The 22420-nt window shown below is 43.1% G+C and overlaps 1 protein-coding gene across 1 annotated transcript in view; it reads right to left on the reverse strand.

The window, feature by feature from the left end:
- Positions 1-22420, reverse strand: part of CLSTN2 (calsyntenin 2) — a 712394-nt gene that overhangs the window by 7365 nt on the left and 682609 nt on the right. The window contains exons 11-12 of the mRNA XM_049867339.1: positions 11482-11630; positions 8950-9167 (exon numbers count right to left, since the gene is read on the reverse strand). Of these exons, the coding sequence (XP_049723296.1) occupies positions 8950-9167; positions 11482-11630 (367 nt within the window). The remainder of the gene's footprint in view (positions 1-8949; positions 9168-11481; positions 11631-22420) is intronic.

The following is a 22420-nucleotide window of genomic DNA, read 5'->3' on the forward strand; positions in this document are numbered from 1 at the left end:
AACAGAACAAAACACTGCCCAGTCCTGCCCCATCCTCACAATCGTTGCTATGTTTGAGCCCATTGTTGCAGCCACTGTGTCAATACATCTGGTTGAGGGTCTTCCTCTTTTTCGCTGACCTTCTGCTTTACCAAGCATGATAATCCTCCAGAGGTTGGTCCTTCCTGTTAACATATCCAAAGTAAACGAGTCCAAGTCTCACCACCCTCGTTTCTAAGGAGCATTCTGGCTGTACTTCTTCCAAGACAGATTTGTTCATTCTTCTGGCAGTCCATGGTCTATTCAGTATTCTTCGCCAACATCATAATCCAAATGCATCAGTTCTTTTTCTGTCTTCCTGCTTCATCGTCCAGCTTTCACATGTGTATGAGGCGATCGAAAATACCATGGTGTGGGTCAGGCACACCTTATTCATCAAAGTGACATCTTTGCTTTTTAAAATTTTTTTTTATTGTACTTTAGATGAAGGTTTACAGAACAAACAATACACACATTGTTCTGTGACACTGGTTGACAACCCCACGACATGTCAACACTCTCCCTTCTCAACCCTGGGTTCCCTATTACCAGCTTTCCTGTTCCCTTCTGCCTTCCAGCCCCTGCCCCAGGACTGGTGCACCCCTTTAGTCTTGTTCCATGGGCCTGTTCAATCTTTGGCTGAAGGGTGAACCTCAGCTGGGTTGAAAGGGTGTCTGGGGGCCATATTCTCAGGATCTCTCCAGTCTCTGTCAGGCCAGCAAGTCTGGTCTTTCTTTTTGAGTTAGAATTTTGTTCTACAATTTTCTCCAGCTCTGTCCAGGACCCTCTATTGTGATCCCTGTCAAAGCAGTCAGTGGTGGTAGCTGGGCACCATCTAGTTTTACTGGACTCAGTCTGGTGGAGGCCATCATAGAAGTGGTCCATTAGTCCTTTGGACAAATCTTTCCATTGTATCTTTAGTTTTCTTCATTCTTCCTTGCTCTTGAAGGGGTAAGACCAGTGGAGTATCCTAGATGGCCACTCACAGGCTTTTAAGACCCCAGATGCTACACACCAAAGTAGATGTAGAACATATTCTTTATAAACTATGTTATGCTAATTGAGCTAGATGTTCCCTTAGACCATGGTCCCCACAGCCCTCAGCCCAGCAATTCGGTCCCTCAGGGAGTTTGGATGTGTCTATGGAGCTTCCATGACTTTGCCTTGTACAGGTTGTGCTGGCTTCCCCTTCACCAACGATTCCATTTATCTATTGTCTATTAGGTGTTTTTCTATCCCTACCCCTCCCCTTCCTCGTAACCATCAAAGATTGTTTCTTTTTGTATGTAAACCTTTTCATGACTTTTTACAGTAGTGGCCTCATACATTATTTGTTGTTTTGTGATTGACTTATTTCACTAAGCATAATGCCTTCCAGATTCATCCATGTTAGGAGATGTTTCAGAGTCATCGTTGTTCTTTGTCTTTGCATGATACTCCATTGTATGTACCACAGTTTGTTTATCCACTCGTCCGTTGATGGGCATCTAGGTTGTTTCCATCTTTTTGCTGTGGTGAACAATGCTGCATTGAACATGGGTGTGCATGTGGCTGTTTGTGTTATGACTTTTATTTCTTTCAGATATATTCCTAGGAGAGGGATTGCTGGATCATATGGTAGTTCTATTTCTCGCTTTCTAAGGAAGCGCCATATCATTTTCCAAAGTGGTTGTATCATTTTGCGTTCCCACCAGCAGTGCATACGAATTCAGATCTCCCTGTGGCCTCTCCAACATTTGTTATTTCCTGTTTTATTGATTCATGCCAGTAATGCCAGGGTGAGATGGTGTCTCATTTCCATTTTGATTTGCATTTCTCTAATGGCTAGAAATCATGTCTGTTGTCCACTTGAATGTCGTCTTTGGTGAAGTGTCTGTTCATTTCCTTTGCCCATTTTTTAATTGTGTGATTTGTCTTTTTGTTGTAGAGGTGTTGGATTTTCTTGTAGATTTTAGAGATTAGACCTTTGTCTGATTTGTAATAGCCAAAAAATTTTCCCTAGTTTGTAGGTTCTCTTTTTATTCTTTTGGTGAAGTCTTTCGATGAGCATAATTGTTTAATTTTTAGAAGGTCCCAGTTATCTAGCTTATCCTCTGGAGCTTGTGTGTCCTTGGTTGTGGTTTGTATCCTGTTAATGCCATGTATTAGGGCCTCTAGTGTTGACCTTTGTTTTCTTCTATGAACTTCATGGTTTTTGGCTTTATATTTAGGTCTTTGATCCATTTTGAGTTAGTTTTTGTATATGGTTTGAGGTATAGGTCCTGTTTCATATTTTTTGCAGATGGACATCCAGTTTTGCCAGTACCATTGGTTACAAAGACTGCCTTTTCCCCATTTGATGGACTTTGGGCCCTTGTTGAAGATCAGGTGACCGTAGGTGGATGGATTTACATCTGGGTTCTCAATTCTGTTCCATTGGTCAATGTATCTGTCATTTACCAGTACTAGCTTGTTTTGACTACCATAGCTGTATAGTAGGTTCTGAGGTCAGGTAGCGCAAGTCCTCCTACTTTATTCTTCTTCAGTAGTGCTTTAGTTATCCAGGGCTTCTTCTCTTTCTGTATGAAGTTAATGGTAAGTTTTTCCATTTCTTTAAAGGATGTTGTTCGTGTTTGATTGGTATTGCATTGTATTTGTAAATTGCTTTGGGTAGACTTGTCACTTTCACAATGTTGAGTCTATCCATGAGCATGGTATGTTTTTCCATTTATGTAGATCTCTTTTGGTTTCTTGCAGTAGTGTTTTACAGTTTTCATTGTAGAGGTCTTTTACATCCCTGGTTAGGTTTATTCCCAAGTATTTTATTTTTTTAGGGGCTATTATAAATGGTATTGTTTTCCTGAGTTCATCATTCTCTTTATTGGTGTATAGGAATCCAACTGATTTTTGTATGTTTATCTTGTATCCTGCTAATCTGCTGAATCTTTCTGTTAGTTCAAGTAGTTTTCTTGTGGAGTCTTTTGGGTTTTCTATGTATAGTATCATATCATCAGCAAATAGAGAGAGTTTAACATCTTTATTACCAACTTGGATGTCCTTTATTTCTGTTTCTTGCCTTATTGCTCGAGCTAGGACTTTCAACACAATGTTAAATAGGAGTGGTGATAAAGGGCATCCTTATCTTGTTCCTGTTCTGAAGGTGAATGTTTTCAGCCTCTCTCCATTAAGAATGATGTTGGCCATTGGTTTTGCATATATGCCCTTTATTACGTCAAGAAATTTTCATTCTATACCTATTTTATTGGGAGTTTTTACCAGGAAAGTATGTTGGACTTTGTCAAATGCCTTTTCTGCATCGATTGAGATGATCATATGATTCTTTTTATTTATGTGGTGGATTGTGTTGATTAATTTTCTAATGTTGAATGATCCTTGTATACCTAGTATGAATCCTACTTGGTGGTATGCTAAATTGATACAATGCTAAATTCTATTGGCAAGAATTTTGTTGAGAATTTTTGCATCTATATTCATGAGAGGTATTGGTCTGTAATTTTCTTTTTTGTGATGTCTTTGCCTGGTTTTGGTATCAGGATTATGCTGCCTTCATAGAATGAATTCAGAAGTATTGCTTCCTTTCCTGTGTTCTGAAATAACTTGAGTAGTACCAGTGTAAGCCCTTCTCTGAATGTTTGGTAGAATTCTCTACTAAAGCTAGCTGGGCCGAGGCTTTTTTGTTGTTGTTGGGAGTTTAAAAAAAAATTTTTTTTATTACCTTTTCAATCTCTTCTCTTGTTATGAGTCTGTTCAGATTTTCAACATCATTTTGTCTTAGTTTGAGTAGGTAGTATGTTTCTAGAAATTTGTTCATTTCCTCTATGTTTTCAAATTTGTTGGAGTATAGTTTTTCATAATACTCTGCCATGATCCTTTTTATTTCAGTTGAATCTGTTGCAATGTACCCCATTTCTTATTTGGGTTATTTGCATCCTTTCCTATTTTTCTTTTGTCAGTTTGGCTGGTGGTTTGTCGATTTTGTTGATCTTTTCAAAGACCAACTTTTGGTCTTGTTGATTCTTTCTATTGTTTTTCTATTCTCTATTTCATTTATTTCTGCTCTGATCTTTATATTTCCTTTCTTCTAGTGGCGGTGGGCTTCTTTTGCTGTTCTCTAATTGTTCAAGTTGTGTAGCTAATGTTCTGATTTTGTCCCTTCTTTTTTTGTTGTGTGCATATTTCTATAAATTGATCTCTGAGGACTGCCTTTGCTATGTCTCAAAGGTTTTGTTTGGTATGATGTGTTTTCATTCTTGTTTGATTTCTAGGAATTTTTTGATTCCATCTCTGATTTCTTCTATTACCCAGTGGTTTTTAAGCAGGGTGCTATTCAGTTTCCATGTAATCAATTTTTTTTCCTTATTCTTCCTGTTGTTAATTTCTACTTTGATGGCATTGTGGTCAGAGAAGATACTTTGTATTATCTCAGTGTTTTGGAATTTGTTGAGGGTTGCTCTGTGGCCTAAGATGTGGTCTATTCTGGAGAACGTTCCATGTGCGTTAGAAAAGAATGTGTACTTTGCAGCTGTTGGGTGGAGTGTTCTATATATGTCTATGAGGTCAAGTTGGCTGATTGTGCTCTTTAGCTCTTCAGTATCTTTGCTGAGTTTCTTTTTAGGTGTTTTGTTCTTTACCAAGAGTAGTGTGTTGAAGTTTCCTACTATTATTGTGGAACTGTCAGTATCTCTTTTCAGTGCTGTAAGAGTTTATTTTGGAGCCCTGTCATTGGGTGCATAACTCTCTATTATGCTTAAGTCTTCATGAATGGTTGTCCTTTTAATCATTATATAGTGCCCTTCTTTGTCTTTTATGGTGGATTTTGTTTTAAAATATCTTATCTAAGATTAGTATTGCCACTCCTGCTCTTTTTGGGTAGTTATTTGCTTGATATGCTTTTTTCTATCCTTTGATTTTTAATAAATTTATGTCTTTGTTTCTAAAGTGTGTCTCTTGTAGACAGCATATTGATGGATCCCATTTTTAAAAAATCCATTCTATCACTCTGTGCCTCTTTATGGGTGCATTTAGGCCATTTACATTCCGTGTAATTATTGATAGGTGTGAGTTTATTGCTCTCATTTTGTAGTGCTTTTTTTTTGTGGTGCTAACATTTTCTTTGTTCTTTTCACTGTCCTGTGCTGAGTTCCTTTGTTTGTGGATTTCTTTTGTTTTTATTAAGACTTTGTTTTTCTTCTTTATTTTGAGGAGTAAGTTTGTTAATGTTCTCTGTGGTTACCTTGAAATTTACCCTTATTTTCCTAGGTTTGAACCTGTCTATTACTTGGTATCACCTTGCCTTCCTCTCCATTAGAAGGTTCTATACGTATAGCGTTTATTCCTTCTTTTATTGTTCTGACATTGTCATTTACAGATTAACCTCTCTGGTTCCCTGTTGCAATTCTTTTGGATTTGGATAGTCCCTGAGAGTTCATTTCCTATGTTGCTATCTGGCTGGTATAATCTTGTGTCCTAGATTCACGCTGTGGTCTGATGTTTGTTCTCAGATTGAAGGACTCCCTTTAATAATTCTTGTAGGTTTGGTTTGGTCTTTACATAGTCCCTTGATTTCTGTTTATCTGGAAATGTCCTAATTTCATCATCATATCTGAATGAAAGTTTTGCAGGATATATTATTCGTAGTTGGCAATTGTTTTCTTTCAAGATTTTATATATGTCATCTCATTGCCTTCTTCCTGCATGGTTTCTGCTGAATAATCAGAGCTTAGTCTTACTGTTTCTCCTCTGTATGTGACCTTTCATTTTTCTTGAGCTGCTCTCAGGATTTTTTCTTTGGTTTTAGCGAGTGTGATTTTGATATGCCTTGGTGTTTTTCTTTTGGGGTCTATCCTATATGGAGTTTATTGAGCTTCTAGGATGGTCAGATTTTCATCGTTCATGATAGTAGGGAAGTTTTCTGTCAGCAATTCTTCAATGATCCTCTCTGTGTTTTCTGTTTTCTCTCCCTGTTGTGGAACTCCGATTACTGGTAAATTTTTGCTTTTGATTGTATCCCACATAATTCTCAGGGTTTACTCATTTTCTTTGTTTTTTCTGATTTTTCCTCAGAGTTGTATCCAAGTGTTTGTCTTCAATTTCACTGATCCTGTCTTGCATCGTTTCAAACCTGTTCCTCAGCCCTTCTATGACACTGTTCATTTCTGAAATCTTGTTTATCTTTTGGATTTCTAATTGCTGTTTTTGTATGATTTCTAGTTGTGAATTTATTTTGGCATTTTGTTCCAGTATTATTTTCCTGAATTCTTCCATTTTTTCTGTATTTTCCATGAATTTGTCTTTTTTCCGCATTTTTGTCTGCTTTTTGCTTCAACTCTTGAATAGCTCTGAATATTAGAGATTTGAATTCCCTGTCAGGTAGTTCTAGTGCCTTTTCTTCTACTGGAAAGTCATCTGGTGTTTTATTTTGCACACCTATTGGAACTATCCTGTCTTTTTTTTTTTTTTTTTTTTTAATGTTTTGATATTGTCTGCTGTCTTCAGGGCATTCAGTAGTTATTTTCTTCATTTCTTGATTGTAGATTTGTTTTGTCCTTTTTTTTTTTTTTAATTTGGTTATCTCTGAGCAGGCAGGTTGTGCGTTTTTTTGCTTGTCTGTAGTTCCAATACTATTCACCTCTTTGTCCAATGGGCAGGGCCAGTCACTGAGCTATGGTGCAGCAGGGCTGGTCTAGCTGAAGGGGAAGGGCTGGGATGGGTTGTTTGTGGCACATACTAGGGCCGACAGGGCGGGCCAGGAACCAGTGCCAGGGCAGGTGGATTTGAACTGCCGACCTTTTGGTTAGCAGCCTGAGCTCTTAAACACTTTGCTACCCTTGCTCTCAGTAGACATGTATTTTAAACAATGTTCTGTATGCTTAATTTTTAAGTGCTTGCTAATTTCAATGACTTTGTGCTATTATTAGCAAAATCTAAAACCAGAATAATACATACTTGAGGCAAGGCCTATCACTGACAAGAGTGTATGTATATCTCCATTTCAAATGGCCCGCTCATAGTTTTTGAGTTTTTTTGGCCACCTTTTTTTTTTCTTATCAGGTCAGGTTAAGCATGCTTGTTTCTGGCCGCATGGTGGCTGACTGGGAGTTCATGCCTCGTGTCATTGCTGTAGTTTTTTCACTGTTCTTCTGTGCTTGCATGATGGCCATTATCTTGCATCTGCAGTTTCCTTGATTCCCACTGTGTTGAAGGGACTGTGCTGGGCCCAGGGGCTCAGAGGCGAATCAGCCATGGTTGAGCCCTTAGGGAGCTCCTAGTCTGGCTCAAGTAAACCACCAGGACTAGAACATGTTCTGTGTTAGAGGGAAGGAGCACACAGCAGGAGACCTCACCTGCCTGGGGGACAGGCAGTAGCCAGGAAGCCTTCAGGAGGAGGAGGTCCTAAAGAAGGAGATATTTGTCAGCACTGAAGAGGAGGGGGAGGGAGAGGGACCTTCCAGGCCAAGGTACAGCACGAGCAAAGGTGTGTGCCAGCACAGAGCTGTGAACAGGAGTGGGGTGTGCAGGCAATCAAAGGGTGTACTGAAAGCATAAAGAATGAGACAGGAGGGGCAGGAGAGGATGCAGGGCAGGTCACCGAAGCCTCATGGCAAATGCCATCAGGCTGCTTGTTTAAGACACCCATAATAATGATGATTCTAACAACAATGAGAGTAAAATTTAAAGAACTAATAATAGCTGCAGGGCACTTGGCTCTGTGCCCTGCAAGCACCTCTCACAAAGGGAGAGTGAAATGTGGGCTCAGATCATTGGTTTTCCCTGTGCTGTCTGTGTGCTGGAGTCAGGTGGAGTGAATCCACATGCGGTCTGTTACCACTCACAACCACTGAGGTTGGAGGCCCTTCCTTTAACGCTCTGACTTTAGTTACAAATGAGGACAGGGGAAGAGGGAAGATCACAGACCTAATGCACTTTGGTGTGTATGTAGGAACCCATCCTGCCTGGACAGGTGGTAAAACACCATCTATTTTTGAGCTGAGAAGGGCTGCCTTGCCAGGCACCCTATTCACTAGGGACCAGGGTGGTTTACGGCAGTGGGTAATTGGGATGATTACAGAAGCAGCCCTTCAAGGACTCGGGCCCAGCACGTCATTAGCAGCAGCTTTTGGAAGGGAAGAGGGAAAGTATTTTCTTGGAAAAGGCCACAAAGGACAGTTCTCAAACAGGTTATTTCCCTCTGAGTGACAAAAGAAAGGTTTTTCCTCCCTCCCCTTCTTTCCTTACCTTCCATCATTTCTTTTTCTCCCCTACCAGCATATATTATGGGTTTCAGTGCAACTAAGTGTTTCTCTCTGGCAGATAGTTCATTACTTTCACTGAACAGCCCTCCCAGTAATGAAACTCTGGGAAAGAACTTAAAAGTTTCCTGGGAGGTTCGAGTAATATTGCTGAAATGACACATACATTTTACGGTATATAAGTTGAGATACAGATATATATATATATATATTTTCCCCCTTTGGTTGGGCTTCTTTAGCTTTTCTTCTGATTATCAAAATAATACCTGGTCATTATAGAACATTTTTTACAGCTGCAGGGAAAGTGGAGGGTGGCAGAGACAGATTGGCTGTTGTCACGATTCTCAGAGTATCACTGTTTGCATTAGGCATATATCTAGGCATTCTTTTTCCTTCACACAGTTGAGATCACTCTATGTGTGGATACTATGTCGTTTGGCACCTAGCTTTCTGTGCTTATCATTTAGCTCAGCACCTTCCCTCCAACATCATAGCACTTACATGGCTGTGTCCTAATTTGCTAAGCCATTCCTCTCCTGTGGGCCATTTGGGTTGTTTCCAGAGTTTTTTTTTTCTGCTATTATTAAATTACCCTGCTATGGTGAATAATGCTACTGTCCCAAAGTATGATTTTACAAGACTGTAGGAAGTTAAGGCCCACAGCCCCATTGATAACCTGTACCTGTGGTTTTCAAGTCCCTGGGGGCCTCGGGTTTGGCAAACGTGCTCACGATCTTGATGTCTGGGAAGAGGATCACCCCTCTCGCACTTGCAAACTGGGTGGCAGGCCTCCAGAAGTGATCTGTGCCCCGGAGGGTGATGCGGGGTTCGATGGCCTGCAGAACCATCACATAGGCGTCCAGGTCGGGGATGCTAATGCACACATCTTCTCCAAAGCACCTGGGAAAACAGCTTCCATCACAGCAGGAACAGCCAGCAGTGAAACCCTCCGTCATACAGCTGAGGTCACAGAATTGCCACCTCTAGTCATTAATGGGGCATCCTGACTGCCTAAGAGTCTCCAAGGATGTCAGCAGACATTCAAATTCAAAGCCGCCTTTCTAGTCAAAACTACTAGTAATCTAGGGACTTAAAAAGATTGGCTCTTGGGAGAGACGGGAATTTTCTATATGAGCAACAAGTAAGTGCTAAACCTTTAATTATCCTTTAAACAAGTAACCAATGGCAACGTTAATTAGGTAGCGATGGCTTGCACGTTAGTCTTTGGTAAGCGAATTGTTGTCTCACTGGCTGACTACAGCCATCTTACTAACAGAGACCCCACGGCAAGACTCTCCTTCCTCAGTGTGTCTGTGTCTACGAGGATCTCACACAAGTGTGCCCCTCCCAGGTGTGGGCCAGGGTGTGATTGTAATCACACTCCTTTCCTGATTAAAAAAACAACACAAAAACAGTTGCTCTGGAGTTGATTCCAACTCATACTGATCCCATGCGTGTTGGAGTAGAATTCTGCTCTAATGGGGTTTTCAACGGCTGATTTTTCGGAAGTAGATCATCAGGCCTTTCTTCTGAGGCACCTCCGGAGGGAACTCGAAAACTCCCACCTTTTGATTAGCAGCTGAGTGCGTTAACCATTTGCACTACTCAGATACTGCTTATCTTATAATTGTTGTTAGTTTTAGTTGCCATCGTGTGGATTCCAACTCATGGAGACCTCATGTGTGCAGAGTAAAACTGCTCTATAGGGTTTTCAAGACTGTGACCTTTCAGAAACAGATCACCAGGCCTGTCTGGGTGGGTTCCAACTGCCCACCTTTCAGTTAGCAGCTGAGTGCTAAACCATTTGCGCCACCAGGGCTCCTTCTATCTTATAATAACCTTTGCTGTCAAGTCTATTCTGTCTTATAGCAACCCTAAAGGACAGAGTAGAACTGCCCCATGGGGTTTCTAAGGAGTGCCTGGCGGATTTGAGTCGCTGCTGTAGTTCTTAACCACTGCACCATCAGGGTTCCCAGCTTATAATAGTAAGGATTAAAGGCAAATGATATACAGAAGATGAGTCAGGGCCTGGATCATAGTTTGAGCTCAGTAAATGTCCCTAGGATCTGACTGTCTCTCATCAGATCGCATTAGGGTGTGGGTGCCATTGGCACTGTCTGCTGCTCCTGTAGTCCAAAGACCTAGGCTAAGGTGGGGAATCCCAGGGTCCAGGTGAAGCTCTGGGAATCCTGGGTAGGCTCCAGATGGTGGCAGTCATCCTTTCGTGTCCCTTGGGAAAATTCCTGAGGGAAGGCTAGTCTAGTTGGACCCTATACTGAGCCACTCTATCCCCTTCTATGGGGTGGGTGAGATTGCTGGGGTTGTGGTGGGCTCCTGCTCCCAGTCTCCTCTGGGTCTCTGCCACATCAACCCAGAGCACTACACTTTTCTGGCCAGTTTACAGAAGCCTGGTCCCAGAGCTGGAGACTGGCCAGCCTGAGACCCTCTTCTTCACTCCAGTGTGGAGCTGATGTGGAGGTGGGTGCCCCTTCTCCATTGCTCTAGAACTACTGAATGTAATGACCACCTGTGGGCATTATCATTACCTTCTCCCAGGTGCCAGCAAAGTGGCAGGCAAAAAGCTCATCTTCCCCATCCTTATTCCTCCCTTTAGAAATTGTTCACCTGGTTCCAGGTACCTGGAGATGCTGCTTCCACCTCCCAGGAGTTCCTCTGGGATCCCTTGCCTAGCTGCCCTCCCAGGTACATGCTGTGGCTGTGAAATGATACGACAGGCCAGCAAGTGAGTTATCCAAAAGCTTCTGCAGTAGTCTCATCTCCTTCATTTAGCTCTGCTCTCCGAGGGCAAGAACCATAGCCTCACTTTCTCTTGCATATCTGCTGGATTTAGGAGCTCTAAAAAGCTGGGTTGGTTAGTTTAATTCAATTTAATAAATGTTTGTTAAGCACCAGACCCTGTACCTTAAATCAGACCACTTAAAACCCAGCTCTCTGGAATTTTACAGGAAACAATACCTTCTAGGCATTAGAACAGATACAGTATAAAATAAAGAAAGTTGGATTTGAGTTGGCAAAATAATAGAACATTTTCCTTAAGAAGAAAACAAAATAAAAACACAGACCCACTGAGGTGTCCTCACAGGGAAGGTAGAAAAACTAATGACAGCAGAAAAAAGGGAAGTCTATTTTGCGAGGGAATATCTTCAAGGAACCATCCCTATTGTCTTGGTTGGACCCCAGGGTGACCACTCACTGGACTTTCGAAGAGACTTTCAGGCGCCGCACACCCGCTGTCGGGAACTGCCTGGAGTTGATGTAGGAGACCTTCTGGAGAGCGCGGTTGATGTTCCCAATGTCGTCACCTTCCATCACCAGGACAGACTGTGAAGGGTTGAAGTGATACTAGAAGACAGAGGAGGTTGGGAATCATGGAGAGAGTGAGCAATGATGTACACAGTCCCATGGAAATCTTCCATTTCCATGAAAAGACCATTAAGGCCACCATCACACCAAAAAAAAAAAAAAAAACCCAGTTTCCATTAAGTTGATTCTGACCCACGGTGACCCCATGTGTGTGTAGAGTACAACTGTGCTCCACAGGGTTTTCAAAGATGTGAACTTTTGGGAGCAGATCACCAGGCCTTTCTTCAGAGGTACCTCTGGGTGGGTTCAAACCACCAATCTTCCAGTTAGTAGTCAAGCACTTAATGGTTTGTGCCACCCAGAAACTTCTTAAGGCCACTATAGTCATCTCCAAAGCATCAGCAAGTAAAGTAGTTACGTGCACAGATGATTGTTTTTAACCCCTCAAGCAGTTCCTGTTGCTCCCTGGTGGGCTTTGGGACCTGTGATGGGTAAGATTGTGTGTCACCTTGGCTGAGCTGTGTTTCTCAGTGGTTTGGTAGTTATGTAATGATGTATTTATTCTCTCTTGTGATACAATGTAATCACCTCCACGATGTGAGCTGATGTGATCAACCAATCAGTTCTAAGGGGAGTTTCCTTGGGAGTATGGCCTGCATCCAACGTGTATGGATATCCTGGCAAGGCTTGCTGACTTTTCTCGTTCTGGATCCTGCATCCAGCTCATCATCATCTGACCTCTGGTTCTTCAGACTTGAGCCAGCATTCTGCCCTGTTGCCTGGGAATCTTCAGATTCTTTGGTCTCTGCAATCTGTGAGCCAGCAGCCTGCTATCTGGCAGGCTGATCTTGGGTATGTTAGCCCCTGCAACTATGTGAGTCAGGATTAGCCTCCAGCCTGACCCATGGACCTGGGACTTGCCAGCCCTTACAACCATGTGAGCCATTTCCTTGAGATAAATCTCTCTCTCTACATATGCTTCACTGGCTTTGCCTCTCTAGAGAACCCAGCCTAAGATAGGACTCTTTCCTAGGAAGTTGCCCCAGGAATTATAAACTCCTGGTAATATCAGCCTGAACAACAGGATCACATTCAGAAAACCCAGTCACAGTGCTGTTGCAGCTCAGCCCTTGCTGAGGGGGTGGTCCATGGTCTATGCTACCTGTGTGGCCCTGGCCAGCAACTCTTAGTCCTTAGACCACCTGCTCCCTCAGCTAACAGCATGGAAACCCGGGACTTTGGCTCTGTCACTGTTCTTGTCTTTGGTCTTGGACTGCTCCTCAGTTCATCCATCCCACTTCCTGATTCATGCCCCTTCTTCTTAGCAACCAACCTTAAAGCTCATTTTTCAGTTCTTGCCCCAGATCTCATACTTGGTCTTGCTTTTCTGTTACTAAACTCTGGTTTCCCATGGGTTTTATTTCACCTGCTGCTTACCTGACTATCAGCGTCCCTAGGTTTGTTATCTCCATCCTGAGTCCCTATTACCCACATTCAGTGAAGGTCTGTGTGGCTGGGATGCTCCCCACTGAGTCATTTGGGTCACTGTATCAAACTAGATATAGACTTCCTGTTTGCCCCCCCGCCCCCAGCAGCTCTGCATCATTGAATGGAGCACAGAGAACTGCCTTTGTACTGCTCTGAGTTACTGATCTTGGCACACTTTTGAGCAAGAATTTTTAGGAACTGCTATCGATAAGATATCAGGAACATAGTTATGGATTCTATGTACCAAATGCTCTGCTCATGTTACAGAAATAGAAGACATGTAGCTGCTTGGCCTAACAATTATTTACTTGAGTAGATAACACACACATATTCTTAATGAAAAGCTATTCCTATCTCCCATCTACCCAGTTTTCACAATCCCATCCCATGAGTAATCACTGTTACTAATTTCTTAATGGCAACTTTTATTTTTGTCCGTAATTAGTTGCTTCCCCTCCCTGTGGGAGGACTATACATCCCTGTCCTATTGTCAACAAGCCTGATGACTTGTGGTACCCTTCCCTGCAGGGTACACATTCTTCCCTGCAGAACTCAGTACTGGTCATGGGAGTTGCTTGGTCAGAGAAATGTGGGCAAAAATACTGTTTGGTTCACACCTATGTGGAAGCTTTAACAGCCAGTTCATGGTTTTCAATGTCCCCTTTCCTCTGCCATGAAACCAGCAAAGTAGGGGCTGACCCATCAGCCTGGGTCTCACAGTGAGGATGGCATAGGGAACAGAGCTGCAGCCTATGCATAATGGACCTGAACTGTAAACAAAAAAGTTTTGTCGCATAAGCCAGTGAGATTTTTAAGTCATTTGTATTGTATGAATAAACTGTAATTTACTTAACCAGTCTCTAATATCGACATTTCAGTTGTCTCCAGTCTTTATTAACAATGGCACAATGAATAATCTTGTACACACACCATTTCATAAGTGTGCAAGTATATCTGTAGGATAAAAAAATTTTTTTTTTTTTATAAATCCCTACAAATAGGATATCTAGATGAAAGAGTGTTTCATTTTAATAAAGTCGACAACTTCCACATTGTTAGGGATTGTATCTGTGAAGAATGGGAATTCCAGAACTCTTGATTGTGCTCATGAGGAATCTGTACATAGACCAAGAGGCAGCCATTCGAACAGAATAAGGGGATACTATATGGTTGAAAATCAGAAAAAGTGTACATCAGGATTGAATCCTTCCCCCATACTTATTCAATCTATATGCTGAGCAAATAATCGAGAAGTTGGACTGTATGAAGGACGTGGCATCAGGATTGAAAGAGGACTCGTTAACAACCTGTGATGTGCAAAATGACGCAACCTTGCTTGCCAAAAGTGAAGAGGACTTAAAGCACTTACTGATGAAGATCAAAGACCACAGCCTTCAGTATGGATTACACCTCAACATAAAACAAAAATCTTTACAATGAGACTAATAAGTAATATTATGATAAATGGAGAAAATATGGAAGTTGTCAAGGATTTCATTTTACTTGGATCCAATCAATACCCATGGGAGCAGCGGGCAAGAAATCAAATGATGTATTGCACTGGGCACATTTGCTGCAAAAGACCTCATTAAACTGTTAAAAAGCAAAGATGTCGCTTTGAGGACAAAGGTGTGCCTAACCCAAGCCATGATATTGTCAATCACCTCATGTGCATGTAAAAGCTGGACAATGAATAAGAAAGACCAAAGAAGAACTGATGCCTTTGAATTATGGTGTTGACGAAGAATATTGAATACACCGTGGACTACCAGAAGAACGAACAAATCCATCTTGGAAAAAGCACAGCCAGAATGCTTAGAAATGAGGATGGCGAGACTTAGTCTTATGTACTTTGGACATGTTACCAGGAAGGGACCAGCCCCTGGAGAAGGACATCATGTTTGGTAAAGCAGAGGGTCAGTGAAAGAGAAAGACCCTCAATGAGATGGATGACACCGTGGCTAAAATAATGGGCTCAAACAGCAATGATTGTGAGGATGGTGCAAACCTGGGCAGCCTTTCACTCTGTTATAAGCAGGGTTGCTATGAGACAAAACTGACTCGACAGCACTTAACAACAGGGCTTCATCAATATAAACTCCCTTCAATAGTGTATGAGAGCTCCTTTTTCCTCAAAACCTCAATGACAGAGTATGCTGCCAGAGTTTGGGATTTTTGCCAATCTGATAGGTGATAAAATGCCATCTCAGGGTAGTTTTAATTTGCATTTCTTTTACCATGAAGGAGACTGAGTATCTTTTCAAAGGTTTAAGGAAAACTCTCTATATTCACTTTTCCCTGCCTTGACTTGACTATCTTTGTAAGAGTGCCCTGTCCTGTGCCTGAACCTTGACGAGAGGTGGGTGGCTCATGAGCACTACTGATGATGAACCACATGAATCCCTTGCATCTTGGCTCCTGGCCAACTGAGAGCTCCATCTTTTTCTCCTCAGACTATCACGTGAGTATTTTATTGTTATCTTTTCCTTGAGATTTCCCCAAATTCCCTCACTGAGGCCCCATTAGACTTTGGTGCAGGTACCATTAGCTCACTGAGGAGAGATACCCTGACTCTTATCCCTGAATCCCAGAACCTGAAAGCCCCTGTGAGACGAATGAGTGAATGCTACCTCCTGGCCCACCTTTTACTCAGTATTATCTACTGTCACTCCCTCGAAGGACTTTTTTTCCTCATTTACTCATCCTTTCAGTCAGGCCCCTGTGGGAGTCATTATCAGTACTCACCATACCCTATTCTTTCTTTCCTGGGAACCCTGAAGACTCTCTTTCCCAGCTTCCTTACCAGTGGGTGGGGTCATGTGACTACATCTGGCCAATGAGATGTGAGAGGAAGTGAGCACTTCTGGGCTGAGGCAGCGAAAAGTCTTATGGGATGGTCTAGCCTCTTCCTCGGCTTTGCAATCAGCAGCATTCTGTGTGGAATCCCCAACCCACCTCCCTGATAGGCACCAGACTTTGTGTGAGAGAAAAATAACTTTTAAGTGTTAAGCCATAGTGATTACGGAGTCATTTGCTATTGCCTGTTTGGGTGAGTTCTCCGACTCTCACTTCTCCAAGGCTGTGTGGACTATCATACTCCAATTCCAGGATTATTAGCTGTACAACCTTGGACTACTGACTTCCCTTTTCTGGACTTCATTTCCTCAACTAAAATAATGGTGATATTAATATTTACCTGTCTGGGGCTTAAATGAGATAATGTATATAAAGTATCTGTCACTTTAAAGGTGCTTTTATTATAAATAATTGCACTGGGTCTTTGCTCAGTGCCCCTGCCTTCACCGCTCTTCTTCCCCTGTGCTTCAGTTCCCTCTTGTCCTTGGAAGCCCTGAGGAGGGTCTCTCTGAGCTGTGACATCTGGTTGCAAGGACCACTCCCTTGTGCTAGATTCTGGGGCACCCAGGCAGGGGACTGGCTTCTCTCTTGGGTAACTCACCAGCTTAGTGTGCTCAGCCAAGGAGCTGCCACATTCTAGTGGGTCAATTAGTTTTGACGTGTTTCACAGGTCATCCATTTTTAATTTGAGCAGCATCCAGGTCATCCTTCAAAAACTACCACCTATGTTCCAAGATGGGTTTCTGCCCCACTGAGTCCTGAGTCATCCCTGCTATAGCAGACATCGTGTGGTGCTGTATGTCTGCCTGCCTTCCTGAGCAGACTGTGAGCGCCTGGAGGGCAGGGTGTAGTGACTTTTCCTCAGCACTGCCATAGGGTCTAGGGCATGAGAAGCATGAAACAAGATGATGAGCTACTGCAGAGGGGACTGGTCTCTGAGCCTTGCATGAAGGCTGAGTAGGAAAATCAAGAGATTCTTCTAGAAGGATAGATGGGCAGCATCCGTGGCAATCAGCAGAGAGCACATTCCCACTGTACCTATCCAGTGAGAGGACAGGCTAGGTTACATGTTGGCTCTCTAGTTAATACCCTGAGCTGGCTGCCAAAGGGCATGAAGGTGGGCACTGGCATAAAGACATAGGTCTTGCAGGATCAAAAACAAAACCTGTACCAAATTATTTTTTTAAGTTGTAGTATTCCCAGCCCTGCAGCATTGACTGAACTGGCCTTTGGTCACATGGAAGATGTGGTTGTCCTGGCATCACCACAGAAGCAGGAGATGGTGGCATCTTGGGGCCTCAGCAAAAGATGAGTGCTCACTCTGCCTGAGAAGCTGTGCTGTGTCCAAGGTGATCTCTTTCTTTGAGCTAAAAAGGTGCTAGACAAATGGGCTTTGCAGAATGGTCAACTTTCCTAGTGGCTTGGCTGGCCTGTTCCTTAAAGACAGGCTGACCGTGGCACTCCAGGTACCCACCATTCCCTTGGACATCTGCCAGCCCTACTGGGCAGGGCCAGATGAAGATTTGCCACTTTAGAGGCTCCATTGCCCCAACTGTCACCTAGGCTTGCCTTTCGATAGGAGCCTGGGCAGCAGGAACGTGAAGTACCGGGCCACCCAGCAGGGAGTTGTGATTTGTTGAGAGCCTACTATGTTTGCTAGGGCCTTTGTAGTCTTATTCATTTCTCACAACATCACTACAAGATACATAGCATCAAGTCCGTTTGATAGACCAGGAAATGGGGACTCAAACGGTTAGGTATCTTGCCCAAGGCTGCCCAGCTAGTAAATATTGGTGTTCAGAGTTGAACCTAGGACTATCTTGTTCCGAAGCTTTTGATCCTTCTAGCTCTTACACACTGTAGAGATGACAAATTGGCAGAGATTATGCAGATCGGAATGTGGTACTCTTCACGAGTTTGATGATTCCACAGTATCTTGTAAAACAGCAGTCTCCCCAACCAGGCATGATGGAGAACAACTCACAAAACATGCATGATCCTGAAAAGGAGCCCTGTGAGCAGACAGGAAGTTAACGTCCCTTAACTGCAGGAGAGCCTCACTCTTTCCAACTAGCCAGAGAGATGGGAGAAGGCCAGCAACTGGTTAAGAAACTAACAGTCATCATTGAGAATGCGATGGATAAATGGAGGGAGGGAAGGAAGGAAGGTTTAATACTTTTCAAGAACGTCTTCTAATCTGATTTGCTGGTGTGGAGGAAAGAGCATGGACTTATTGTGGGCAAGTCCCTGAGCCCCAATCTCCTTAATTTTGAAATAGGGTCATATTTGTTTGTGAAGAGCAGGGATAATGAATGTAAAATAATACCCAGTGGGTGCTCCATAAATTGTGTCTCTTATTAGCTTTTGACAAAGTGCTCTAGTTCTTACCGGCCACACCTAAAGATGGAAAGGAATCATTTGCAGTGACTCGGATATGAGAAGGTGGCATGGTGATTAACCTCCCTATCCCTCACAGGTTTTTGGGGGGCTACTTATTTTAGCACATTGTCTTTTCATAGGCTATTTACTGCTGTGCAGAAACTGCTATGGTTATTTATAATTCTAAGAGTTTGTGACTGTTAAGTCCAGCGTCTTAGGCTTATTTGCTCTATAGTGGCTCTATAGGGCCTGGAACCCTGAAACTATGGCTCCACAAAATGGTCCAGAGCAGAGAAGATTTACTCAGAGGCAAGGAGTGAATCCAGGATCAGAGAGGGGAGGTACTGTGGACTAAATTCTGTCCCCGCAAAATATGTGTAGAAATATTTAACTCCTATACTTGTGGACATGATCCCATCTGGAAATAGTTTTCTTATTTATGCCAATTAGGTCATTCTTAAGTAGGGTGGCTCCTAAACCTAATAACTTCTGAATTATAAAAAGATGCATATGAAGACAGGCACCAGGGGGAAGACAGACACCAAAGAATCTCATGAAATGCCAAGGAACATCAAGAATTGCCAAGGACTACTGGCAGACCCCAGAAACTAGGAGGGGCCCAGAGAAGGAACTGACATGGCCGAGACTCTAACTTGTACTTTTAGCCTCTAGAACTGTGAGGCAATTTCTGTTACGGCAGCAGCAGCACTAGGAAACTAAGAAGGGTTGGAGGATGGATTTTCTGCCAGCTTTTCCAATATAAGATGATCATGTGATTTTGCCTTCAGTGCCAGGTGACTGGCCATCAAAAGTACCAGTATATTTAGGGGGCAGTGAGTTTACGTTAATGGGGAAGGAACAATTTGGAAAAGGAGAGTGAGAATGGTTGTACAACTTGAAGAATGTAATCAGTCTCATTGGATTTTACGTGTAGAAATTGTCAAATTGGTATATGTTCTACTGTATATATTCTCAACAAAAAAAATAAAATTTTTAAAAAAGCACCTGCATGTGTGTGTGTGCTGAATCCACATTTTAAAATGTTCTGCAGTAATAATTTATAAAGAACATGTTCTACGTCCTACTTTGGTGAGTAGCATCTGGGGTCTTAAAAGCGATACTTCACTGGTCCCACCCCATCTGGAGCAAGGGAGAATGAAGAAAATCAAAGTCACAAGGGAAAGATTAGTCCAAAGGACAAATGGACCACAACTACCATGGCCTCCACCAGACTGAGTCCAGCACAACTCGATAGTGCCCGACTACCACCAGTGACTGCTCTCACAGGGATCACAATAGAAGGGTCCCAGACAGAGCTGGACAAAAACACAGAATAAAATTCTAACTCACAAAGAACAGACTTACTGGTCTGACAGACTAGAGAAACCCCAGGAGTATGGCCTCTGGACACCCTTTTAACTCAGTATTAAAATCACTCCTGAGGTTCACCTTTCAGCCAAAGATTAGGCAGGCTCATAAAACAAAACGAGACTAAATGGGCACACCAGCCCAGGAGCAAGGATGAGAAGGCGACAGGAAAGCTGGACAAGTGAAATGGGGAACTCAAGGTCGAGAAGAGGAGAGTGTGACACAACCAGTGTCACAAAAACAATGTGTATTAATTGTTTAATGAGAAACTAGTTTTCTCTGTAACCCTTCATGTAAAGCACAATAAAAAATAGAAATGTTCTTGCCTTACCATGTCTGGTGTACTCCTCCCATCTCACCCTCTGGCCCCTTCTGAGATCACGCTTCCTTGCCTGGAGCCCTTAAATGGCTTCCTGTTGCCAGCAGAAATAAGTGTCTACAAAAGGCCACATATTATACGGTTCCATTCATATGAAAGGTCCAATAGAGGGAAATCCAAAGAGACACAGTAAATTTGTAGATTTTTAGGGCTGGGGAGGAATGGGTATATGGGGGGTACAGGATAGCTAAAGTGGGGTTTCTTTTTGAGGTGATAAAAATGTTCTAAAATTGAATGTGGTAATGATTGCCCATATCTGTGAATATCCTAAAAACCACTGAATTGTACCCTTTCAACGGATGAACTATATGGTGTGTGAATTATGTCTCAATAAATCTGTTAAAAAAATAAATAAAAACGTCTACAGCAAACACGGTTAATGAGATCCTAATAACGTGGCTACTCCCTACCCTCTGGTCACTCTTTCCACCCTTTTCCCCCTGCAGCGTGCACTTGTGACCCTGGCCAGTGCAGGCGGAGCTATTCCTCAGCCCCTTACCATGACTGATGCCCTGAGGATGGAGACAGTCCCCTCTCTCCATCCCCTCTCCCCGCCTTCTTCCTGGCTAAATCCCTACCTATCCTTAAACATTCTGCTGAGGCTTCGCCTCCTGCAAGGAGCTTTCCCTGACTGTTGCTCCCAGGTCTGGAGCAGGGCTACCTGAGTTCAAACCCTGGCTCCGCTTGTTACTAACCCTGGGATCTTAGGCAAGTTGCTTTTCTTCCCCTCCTGGCCTCAATTCATGTGCAAAATGGGAATACGCTTGGCACTCAGGAGCTCTCGGGAAGCATTAGTGCTCATATAATCGTGGCATAATCACACTGCATTACAAATGTCAGCTTGGGCCACTGGGCTCCTGGGTGACAGAAACCATGTGACATTCACTTTGTATCCCATGTCCAGCCCAGAAGTGGACACATCAGTGTCCGTGGTGTGTTCGCTGAGGTGACTGCAGCTAAAAGAAAACCACAACGTGCTCAGACCAGTATGCCGTCCCGGTTACCCAGCATCAGAGCCTCACAAGTAGTGGGCCTCTGAAAGGGTCAGTAAGGGGACTTTCTGTTGGAACAGTGGGATCACCCGTCCAGGAGGGCAGGATTGAGCTCCAGGGTGTGGCACGGGGTGGGGAGGTGAGGGGGTGAAACCTCTGCTCTGGCTACAACATCTGTGGGGAATCACCAATAAAGGAAGCCCTTGCAGCTGCTGGGGGCTCTGTGGGGGACGTCCTGTGCTCCGAGGGACCAAGCATGGGCCACCCCAACTTCCAGAGAGAAGACTGAGTGACTGATTCTCACACCTGGGTCCGTTATAATTGAGTGGGGCTCAGTCTTCGTGGATGATTTTTACCCTGTGTTTTGTGTGTGTTGTTAGTTGCCATTGAGTTGATACCGACTCATGACAACCCCGTGTGTGCAGAATAGAAGTGACCTTTTAAAGGCAAATTGTCCGGACTGTCTTCTGTGGCGCCACTGGGTGAGTTTGAAACCACCAACCTTTTAGCTAGTGGTCGAGCGCTTAACCATTTGCACCACCCAGGGCCTCCTTCACCCTGTATTTTGCTCTGGACACCAGAGACCTGATGCCTCCAGGTGCTCCTTAAGTCAGGTGAGGGCAGAACTGACCCCTGCTTATCAGAGGGTTCTTGCTGAGGTGACCACATCCTTTCCTGTCCGCCTAAGAAGGAACTCTTCAGAAGGAACCTCTCATTCTTGTAGTTAACTTGAGTGTTTTTATCTTCACAGACTATACAAATCATGAATCTCTTCCCACTCCCTTTGACTATCAGAGATTGCTCATAACCTAATCTGTACCTCAATTTAACAATGTAGGGCCCAGTAAGTGACCTCCATATCTACTTGCTAATTCCACACCACCCCTGTTTTGACCTTTCCCTTTTTTTTTTTATTTGTATTGTTGAAATGAGTTCTTGCATGCTGCCTCAGTTTTATTAGGCAAATAAACAATAAAGCAACTGATTCAGGAAATAATATTGGAGTCATTATTCCCTGACCTTGAGCACAGAGAATGTGACCCAGCTGGAGCTGGGCTCACAAGGACACATCAACTGGGCCCTGAGGTATAAAGACAACAGATAGGATAATCTTGGAAAATACCTTTTAGGGAAACTTTCTCATAAAACAGAACACAAAAGACTTTCCACTGTTTTTTCTAGTAGCATTTAGTGAACAGAAAATTTCTTGGACCAATGAAGACCCTCCTGACTGTCGTTACTGAAACTTGTACTAATGATTGTTAAGAAAGGCAATTCAAAATGTAGGATTACAGTTTTTAGCCGATCTGTGAGGAGGTGAAGCTTTCGCTGGTTTTGCCCATTTTGTAATGTTGATATGTATGGAT

This window comes from Elephas maximus, chromosome 23 (assembly GCF_024166365.1).
Source record: "Elephas maximus indicus isolate mEleMax1 chromosome 23, mEleMax1 primary haplotype, whole genome shotgun sequence".
NCBI classification, from domain to species: Eukaryota; Metazoa; Chordata; class Mammalia; order Proboscidea; family Elephantidae; genus Elephas; species Elephas maximus.